General features: G+C 39.6%; 1 protein-coding gene across 2 annotated transcripts; it reads right to left on the bottom strand.

Moving 5' to 3' along the window:
- Positions 1-1688: 1688 nt before the first annotated feature.
- On the bottom strand, positions 1689-8792 carry LOC126756641 (alkyldihydroxyacetonephosphate synthase). 2 transcript variants are annotated; one of them, XM_050469853.1, is made up of 6 exons: positions 8379-8792; positions 4558-4999; positions 4398-4484; positions 2827-4015; positions 2656-2760; positions 1689-2519 (listed from the first exon to the last, which is right to left on the bottom strand). In XM_050469853.1, the coding sequence occupies exons 2-6, from the start codon at positions 4749-4751 to the stop codon at positions 2097-2099; spliced, it is 1998 nt and encodes a 665-aa protein (XP_050325810.1). In that variant the 5' UTR covers positions 4752-4999; positions 8379-8792; the 3' UTR covers positions 1689-2096. The 2 variants fall into 2 exon arrangements, with proteins under 2 accessions (XP_050325810.1, XP_050325812.1); XM_050469855.1 differs by having other exon boundaries at positions 4558-4996.
- Between the last annotated feature and the right edge of the window lie 1249 nt (positions 8793-10041).

The following is a 10041-nucleotide window of genomic DNA, read 5'->3' as shown; positions in this document are numbered from 1 at the left end:
GCGAAGCGTTAGTGCGTTGTTATGCGCTAACGAAGTTGACATTTTGACATATGAACGCGGGGCATGAAGTTGTTGGCGATATTCGCGCATGTTTCATTTAAGCTCTTCACTTTGTTGCTGCCTCGCATGCAGCGCCACCTTCAACCGGCTGCGCAACCGCCATAAACTGCACGTCCGACATGTTGCAGCTGCAGTTTCCACTCTCGAGGTAAGAATTTGAAATAACTGGTTCACCGCTGCAGAAATCAGAGCAGACATGCGTTCGAACTGACGTGTCAAGAAATACAAAAATGTAAATATTTCAGCGATAAAAAGTACTTAGCAATAAATTCCTTCAGCCGATCAACGCTGGTTGATGTGACATTTGGTTGCTGCAGTGGCGTTGGCGACCTGGCGGTAGGGCGGTGCACATTCGCATTCAATTTGCGGTTGCATATTTGTTTTGAGAACTTTACAGCTGCAAAATGTAATCACGCAGCGCCTTCGAATTTATTCACTCGCATTTTCAATTGATTTTTTTCGGACGTGTCTGGTTTCAGCTAAGTGGTGAACTTACTTGGTTTGCTGAATATATTTTTAAAACGATTTTTGTGCTCAGATACTTTTTAGTTCTATAATCGTAAAGGCAAAATGATGACAGGTTGAAGAGTCCTCGATATACCATAGTAAAATACTTTTTTAATTCTTATTTTTGTTCAACATATGTATGTAGTTCCCTTCAACGGTCGTATACTGATTATAGCGACTCTCCAACTTCTCGATACCAATTGTAGTATGATTTGTCCTTTGCTTCTCAGTTTCGACAAAGCAGCAAATTTCTTCCCATCGAGCATTCTTTTGAGGTTTGAGAACAGGAAATAGGAGCTGGGGGCCAGTTCTGGAGAATACGGAGGTTGCGGAAACAAGTCAAAGCTCAATTTCAAAGTAGCCAATAAAAATTATTCCATACGCATCCTAAAATACAGAGGCCGAAACCTTACCTGTCGACTGTTGCGTTTTTCCTCGATTTGGATCGTTTTCATCATGTGCAGTCCACTAGGATGACTGTCGATTAGACTTCCGAGTCAAACGATGGATCCAGTTTTTATCTATTGTCACATATCGACGCAAAAACTCGGTTTCAATACGTTTGAAGATCGCCAAACACTGCACCGAATCATGAAGTCATCGTTGTTCTTGGACAAAAGTGACCTCGCATGGCACCCACTTTGCACAGAGCTTTCTCATATACAAATATTCATGATTTATATGATTTACACATTCAGTTGATATCTTAAGTGTGCCTACTCTCTCGAACAACTTCACTTAAGAGTCATCGAAAAATATTTTGTGCACTTTTTTGATGATTTCGTTGGTAACAATCTTTTTAGGGCGCCCACTGCGTCATCGTCTTCTGTGCTCATTTCATCACGTCTAAAATAAGCATACCAATCCTTGATGGTTAATTTTCCAGATGTAGCGTCCAGAAACTCACCATCAAGCCAAGTTTCAGACAGCTGTCAAATTTATACTTAGGCATTTTGAAATGGCTAATCAAGCCAGGCCTTTTCAGTTGACGCGTTATATAATGTTACTACTAATATCCAACTGGCGAAGGTTGTGAGAAGTATCAACTGTCACCTTTTCCTTAACTTTTCTCGGGTTCGAAAATTTATGAATATTGCCTTGCCAAGTCATAAAAAGACGAATTAATTTTTATAACGGGTCTTATTTTATTTTTTTTTCTGTACTAGAAAACTTCAAACACCTTTTCTAATCGTGCATATACCGAAGTTCCATATGCCAGTAAAGAGGAATAATAAAAATTAGTTAGTGTAAACTAGTGTAATAAATATGAACCGTACGTTTGAATTAGAAAATCACCCATTATAACAGTATATTCCATACAATAAGACAGAATTGAAGTCCTTAAACAAAACATTAAATAATTAAGTAAGCAAATTAAGTTTATGTACAACAACACTCATGTTAAACTAGCGCTAATACAAAAGTAAAAAAATGACAAACTTTTTGAGTTAATTCCACTACATTTCGCTAAAGCCAACATAAAACTAATGTCTCTTATCTGTGGTTTCATTTCGTTTGATACTCGATCTTTATAGTTTCGCCTTAACTAATGAACTCGACTCAACGGTGGTTTGATGCAGCGACGCTTCTACGCCACTCTTTTTGCTCGCCGCCTGCCACTGCTCCTCGGTCAGCAAATTTCCTGCGGCGAAAATATTTTTCGGGTCGAGTTGTCTTTTCGCCGCCAGGTACAGTGCACTGCCGGATTTGGAAACGGTATTCTCATACCATTGGCTGCGTATTTTACCAACGCCGTGATGATGCGACAGCGAGCCGCCCGAGGCGAGTATCTCGTCGCGTGCACCCGTCTCAATCTGCTCGAATGTGGCGACAGGATCGGCAATGCCGGTGTGCCTAAAGCCGAAGTAGAAGTAAACGCAAGCGCCGGCGTCGTAGGTCTGCGTTACGCGACAGGAAATGATGAAGTTCTTAATGCTACGCTTGTGACATTCCTGAAATACAGAGATAGTTAACGGCTTTCGGTAATTGAATCAACATTTTGAAAGTAGAGGTAAAACAGGAAGTGCCACGCTGTGTATTATCTACACAAAACGGCAAAATTGCCTACACAAATTGCAAAGAACTCACCGCTTCCACACGGCGCTTCACATTCCGACACAGCGAACTGCAACGGTCCCATGGCACAGATGTCTCAAAGGACTCCGCAACGATCTCTTGGTTTAATGCGAAATCCTGCAGCGGAGTAGAAATAAATATTATTACAAATACTATTGGATTTCTTTTGTGTCTCGCACTCACCCTTATGTACGCTATGACGAATGTTAGTATGTAGCCACGTTCGCCATTATCACCACCTGCCGGAAATCCTTTAAACTGCTTAGCAATCTGGTAAATGAGCGCCTCCTCTCGTCGCACATCTTCCTCATTACCCTCAAATAGCAAAGTTGCCGCACACATTTTCGTTAAATCCAAACCCTTCCAAGCCGTGATGTAGGTTTTCTTCAATGAATCCAGCAAACCAGCCAACCAGCTTCGCACTGGCTTCAGTGTTTGTCCCATAACGAATTGTTCGTTATCCACTAACCGCACCGACGCCGGTTGGCAGCGGCGACGCGCAACTTCCCGCATAAATTGTACGCCGCTCTCGAAATCGGGGAAAACCAGCGAGCCATAACGTTTCACGGCGGGCAGTGGACGCACTTTCAGCACCACCTCAGTCACAACGCCAAGTGTGCCCTCGGAGCCCATTATCACATGGTTGAAATCCGGACCACACGAAACACGCGGCGCCATACACTCACGCTCCAGCACCTCTCCAGACGCGGTAACCATACGGACACGCACCACCAAATCCTCTATATTGCCGTAGACGTTCTTCTTCATGCCAGAGGCGCGTGTCGCCACCCAACCACCGAGTGTGGAGAACTCATAACTGTCCGGTTCATGACCCACAGTCAAACCGAGTTTTTGCAATTCGCGCTCCAAATCCTGTCCCACAATGCCCGCCTCAAAGCACACAGTCAAATTGGCTTTATTCAGCCACAGCATACGATTCATCTGTGACGTATCCAACACGCAGATCATACGTTGCTCCGCTTGCGGACAAGTAATTGAGCCAGACACAGAGGTGCCACCGCCATACGGTATAACCACAACATTATGTCTATTGGCGAGCGCCACAAGCCGCACCACATCCTCGTGACTGTGCGGCCAGACGACTATGTCGGGAATACGCTTGAATTCATTGCGCCAAAGATAGTAGATATCGTGCAGCGTCTGACCATGACAGCGTATGAGACGGTCCTCGCCAGACTGCGAGCTCGTCAGCTTAGTTGCTTCGAGTTCGCGCAGGAAGGGCGCATTCACGGTGGGTGCCGGAAACTCGGTAGGCATTTTCGGAGAGGGTAAATTCTTCTCGATACGCAAATTGAATTTACTGTAAACCCATTCGGTGAAGTAGGGCAACATGCAGCCTTCAAGTGGATACCTGTGGAAAAGACGAAAAGCTGCAGTTTTCCACACACTGATACGGAAGTTTTCTTGTTTGTATGTATGTAAGTGAGTACTTTGTTGTCAGCGTGATGAATTAGAGTACTTCTCAGCTGCTTCTACGCCGGTTCAATGATTCATTCAGACGCGCTAAATTAGCGAAGTCACAGGAAGTATCCAATATCGCCGCCAAACTGACTCGCTGATAATTGTAGCCACCAAACTCTGGCTAATACCAGTTTCAGCATAAACAACGCACTCGCTTACATATGTACATACAAACAATAAAGTCATTATGTAGCCTAAATAAAGCAAACGTCAGAAACAAACGTGTCTACACAAGCGCGTAAACAAACAAGAAGACGAGCTTCATTACATACTTGTCACCCTTGAAGCCGATGATGCCATTGTCCACATAGAACTGTGAGTCTTTGTAGCCCCAGCCGTACCACTTCAGCACGTCCTGACTGCAGCCGCACGGAAACGATAGAGATTTGTGTTTTTAATACAAATTTTCGTTAAAAGTGCTTGAGTACTCACCGTCGCAGCGGATACACACCCTGCACTTGCCGCGAGAAGCGCTTATCCAGCAGCACAGTGGCGGGCGCAGCGACCGGCTCTTTGGCGTCGGCCAGCTTGCTGCTGCAGTTGTTGCTTCTGCATTCGCCGACACTGTGGCTCCCGCAGCTGGGGGCTTGAGGCAGCGCGTTGAAGCGTATATTTGCTGTCTCCATGCTTAATAATAACGCAGTTTTTGGTTTAGTTTTTGGAAATTTCACAAACAAAATGCAATTGACTTGTGTTGACGTGCGTCTCTCTTAGTGTATGTGTGTGTGTGTGTGTGTGTGAAGTATATATTTTTAAATAGCTCCGCCGCCTTGCGCGCACTTTGTCCGTGTCTTGCTCACGCACAAAAATCGATTTTTTTCAATCCGTCGCCAAACAAACTTTCAGCCTGCGTATCTCACGTGTTTTTTTCCTGCTTTTAGTTGTATTATTTATTAATAAATTATTTTTATTAGTATTTGTTTTAGTAAGCGCTTATTTCTCTGCAATTTTCATTCAACTTATGCACTTTGTTTTCGAAGGTATTTTTCCCTAAGTTCGCCAGCCATTCAGTTATGCTGTTAAGCACACACGTTGTCGCCTGCCGTTCAACTAACTAAACTCTAGTAGTGAGTAGCATTTCAGGGGTGTGCAGCGCTTTCGTGGGCAAAGCGTCAAAGGGAGGCATTTTCCTGTCATATATAATGTGCACGCTTTGAGTGATTCCAAGCATTGCCGGCACTCAGTGAGTACGCCTAAAAGCCTAAAAGCGCTCAAGTAGAGCGTCGCCTGCTTTGAAATGCGTGAGAGCGAAGGCGTATGGCTAAATGGTTCCTAATGTAAATTGAAATTCTACTCTTGTTTAATTTTTTTGCACAGCTGTGTGGCCCAGTTTCGCACCACAATATATCGCACAGTAGTTGTTGTATGTAAATACTGATATATATGTATGTATGTATGTATTATTATACATAATGTATGTATATTGAAATGTTTATATATTTCAGGTCAGAAGCCAAGCAAACGCGTGTGTGGTTAAATGCTGCTTGTATTTTTTTAAATTTTTTTAAACAACTTATCTTTTTTTAATTTAATAAATTGGAAAGAAAGAGCTTTAGCAGCTTGAACCGATAATAGAAGATTGTTTCGTTTGAAATCTAGACAGTTTATTGAGTCCAAAATTTACAAAATGCATAGCAGACAGTTAAAAAATTCTTCATGCATTGCTTATATCATTAAAGTCATTCATAATATCCACCTATCCACCTATTTTCATACACTTATCAAACCTACATTGGCTCAAAGTCCACTAGCCTTTCAGTATGCATATCACTTTTCAATTTAAAAGGCGTTCAAGTGAAATGTAATCGTTCGATTAGCTTATTATGATAATTAAAAATATATAACAAACTAAAAAAAATAAAAAAAAAATAAAAAGGCAATTGCGATAAACTCATGGTCCATTTTGTCACGTTTTTTCTACAAACTCGTATGCGCGCATTGACAAACTTGATTACAGTTAGGAATGCGTAAAAATAATATAAAAAAATTATAATTATGCGTCTACTCACTAGCACTAAACTACATACATATGTATATTCTATTCCTGCTTGCTGAACACACGGCATGATGTGTTTATGTGATATCACCTTTATGAGCCTTCAAGTCGTGCATCAAAAATTTTTATGCGAGAAATGGATAATGTTAAAATCAACAGGTCATAAAAGTATAAACATGAACGAATAAAGTTTAAGTGCAAGGTGTGAACATTCCGAAATTAAAAAAATGCCTACATTTTTCTTAGACGACTATGCACATTAGAGCGGGTTGATTTACAAGGAGCCATAAAAAAAATGGATAAATCGCGCTTTGGAGATATTTTCTACAAAACATTCAAAACAACTTTGCCTTAGAGATTTTGGGTCTAAAAGGGGTTTCGAGCCAGCGATTTTTTGGGCGTCTTTTTTAGGATTTTCCGAGATAGCCGAATAAAACTAAATACGTAGGCGCATTTTGTTATTCTCTTGCTCATTTGTCGAAATCGGTAAGATCGTATAACCACAGCACATTCCCCGGAATAGCCTTGAGAGTCGAGGTGCATGCGGCTTGGATCTTCTTTCATCGGCCTTTTCAGGCAAAGAAACAAACCCGGTTTTAGACCTACAGTCCCTCATGCAAAGTCATTCAGAATGATCCGTAGCATATATGCCGCATTCCGAAACTTATAGAAACAAAATCGGCCCTCTCTAATGTACATGGTTACATATACAATAGACGTGTAATTGACTTGGCGGGTAAATATGACGCATACTGTTTCATAGAAATCCATACACACTGCCAACCACATTTATATTAATACTTAAAAATGTATATTACTGCGCCCCCTCCCAGAAATGACAACACACCATGTGCACGCTGCTGATAAAAATCAGGCGTACGGCTGCTTGGCTGCGAAAGTGGCGCAATTTCTGTATGACTAAACGCACTCTCGCAGTGAAGACGCTCCAAAGCGTTGCGCGCGATTAGCTCACTCCTTTCACGCGGGGGTGGAAAATGAGTGCAAAAGCTGGCATTTACCGGCTAGTTGAAAGTGTACGAAATATTAGTGGAAAATATGCGCAGAAAATGGACTTATTTGAAGAGTACTACACCCGCTTTCGCTCTGCTAGAAATGACTCAAGAGAAAAGCTAAAAACATGCTATCGCAAAGTATTCTACTTAAAAAAAACACTGGAGCCCATAAAGCACTGTTATCGCAACGTTGGGTTTAGATAAGAACGAGTTGTTAGTGTGGGGAACCTTACAAGTTAAGCAGGTGTTGTCTTCAAAGGCATTAAAACATAATATAATCTTGCGCTTTGGCCTAATTTCTTTACGATAAATAGGGTATTTTACGGCGGTCCAAAGTAATTACAGATAAAGCAAGTTTTAGGGTACTTTTTTCTTGCATGGTGTTTTTTTTATTGTTGTTTAAACTAATTACTGTAGTTGTTGTGGAAGTAAAGGGTGTCACAAAATGAACGTAAGATTTAAATTTGTCAACATTTATGTATGTAGTAAAGTTTTCACAAGCCTAAAAAAATCGAGGGCTAACAGTTTAGGCTTAGAAAAAATGGAGCTTTACACAATGAAACAAGGTGACTTCATTGCACAATACTTCAAAAATAATGAAAGCTTGGCGGCCGCAGCGCGAAAATTTCACACAAAATGTGGTCAACTGTGAAGAGTTTATTTGAAATCGCGGCAAATTTAAATCTTGCGTTCATTTTGGGACACCCTGTATTTCTTTTAATATTGGATTTTTTTTATAGAAAATATAGAAACTTTTAATTTTCAAATATATAAAACTTTGAAAAAACTTTTTTTATTCCCCAAAATTCAATTCGGCATTTATTTTGGGACACCCTGTATTTTTTAATTTTGTAAGGTTCATCTAATTTTGAATATATTTTTATTTGAAAATTTTTTTTATTCCTCAAAAATTCAATGCGGCATAAATGACCCCTTCAATTAAGGCACAACGTATAGTCAAATATTGTTTTAAGTTATGTACGTAGCACTGTTATTATTATTTTATGCTGCCTTACTATTTTACTATGCACTTAAAGCACTACACATGTAATTTCCATTATCACACTTGCTTTATTATTAGTTCGTCCTCACAGCTGGCGCCTTCACACAGTTAATAATAATGCACAAGCAATGCCGACACAAACTGAAAGAATTTCACTTGTTAGGGGTCACAAAGAGCCCACGTAACCTTACAACTGAGTCTTGAGTTTATGAATTACATATACATATACAGCCTGACTCACGAGGGTTCCCGCGACTGCTGCTTTTCTTAAGCCAATGCAAGCGCTGCACTAAAAATTCTTTCAAAATTCACTTTAGAATTTAGCGTATACAAATGTATGTATGTACATATGTATACAAACTACGTGAAGCACAAAAATGCATGCGTTCTTTTGAAACACACTTTGTCGCGTCAAATTCAAATGCCTCGTTGGAATACGCGCCCTTCGCCATGTAAATCGCAACTGGCAGCCAGCAATCTGCGACTTTATCAGTTTCAACGCCCGCCAATGTTGTGTGAATGCTGATGAAACCAACCACATACATACCTACATATAACATTGTGTGTATGTAATTGTTGTTGTACTTGTTAAACACACACACACATAATAAATTGGCAAATATTGTATTATAGAGTCTTAATGCTTTTGCAGTTGTTTTGGTTTTATTGTTTTATTAATCCCTTCTAAAAGGCGGCAAACTCGTGCCAATACTACAATCGTATAATGAGTGCTGGATTGTGATCAATATTTGCAAACGTTCGAGGTATCGATATCCGTATGCACACACGCATTATGAATGCAACTACAAATATGAAAATTTACAGTAAACTGCTTTAGATAAATATTTAGATACCTTTGGGTGTCGCCCCATAGTAATAAATGCAAGTGAATGCGCACGCATACTTACGTAAATGTACAATAAGTATGTGTGTATGTACATATGTATTTATATGGGGTATAATTGCAAAATGTTTGAATAACTTTGAATACCGGAAATGGATACTGAAGTCAAAGTCTCTTTCTTCATGGAAAAAATTTTACAGTTACCATTTAGACCAGAGAATATAAAACTTTACGAGTTTTATAACGACTTTTCAACAATACATTATTTTATATTTCTTAAGGGTGAACATACATATGTACATATATGTACATACATAAGGAAGTATATTAAATATTATACATATAGGGTAGTCGAAAAAGTCTTTTCGTATTTCTAATCAAACTTCAATATATAGTATATGGCATAAAAGGAGTAAGACTTATACAAAAACATGCATACACACATACATACACTTGTATATATACATACATAGCACATAAGCCATTTACCTTCTATATGCAGCGAAAGCCCAAACCACTTTCGGTTTCAAACGTATTTGACTAACTTAACAAATGTGCATACATTGTATGTATGTACATATGTATGTATAACTGCGAAAAGTGCGCTGCGTTCATCAGCAAATTTGCACTATACTTGAAGGTGCTTTGCTCATTGCCGAGTTTGCAACAAAAAATAAAAATAAAAATTAAAAAAAAATATAAAAAATAAATAAAAAAAACAATAAATATGTAAACACAAACACATTTCTATATAGCAAATACTACGAAGGCATATAATGCCACACACAAGTTTTACAATTTTTTACCGTTACAAATCTGTTAAAGTCAGGAAACAAGAAACGCGTTAACACCGTGGTTAACATGTTAGTTATCCATTAACGATGTTTAGACAAAGCGATAACAAGAGCAAATTTCCGCGGCACACCCTATAACAGCTTAATACTAGCAGTGCAACTAAGTCGACTTATGTGTGCGCATATGTATGCATTTACATACGAACGTTAGCAATTTGAAAAGTTGTTAGGCAGCGGAGTAATTAAATTTCACCGCAAATCAGTTG

The sequence above is a fragment of the Bactrocera neohumeralis genome, chromosome 4, assembly GCF_024586455.1.
Source record: "Bactrocera neohumeralis isolate Rockhampton chromosome 4, APGP_CSIRO_Bneo_wtdbg2-racon-allhic-juicebox.fasta_v2, whole genome shotgun sequence".
In the NCBI taxonomy this organism is placed as follows: Eukaryota; Metazoa; Arthropoda; class Insecta; order Diptera; family Tephritidae; genus Bactrocera; species Bactrocera neohumeralis.
Note: the sequence above shows the minus strand (reverse complement) of the source record. Positions and strands in the feature narration are given on the sequence as shown.

Excerpts from the sequence above, each read along its gene's own strand:
- LOC126756641 (XM_050469853.1), bottom strand. The coding sequence starts at position 4,751 with ATGGAGACAGCAAATATACGCTTCAACGCGCTGCCTCAAGCCCCCAGC. Across the intron at positions 4,016-4,397 it reads ATCGGCTTCAAGGGTGACAA|GTATCCACTTGAAGGCTGCA; the intron begins GTATGTAATGAA and ends TCTTTTCCACAG. Across the intron at positions 2,520-2,655 it reads TGAAGCGCCGTGTGGAAGCG|GAATGTCACAAGCGTAGCAT; the intron begins GTGAGTTCTTTG and ends TCTGTATTTCAG.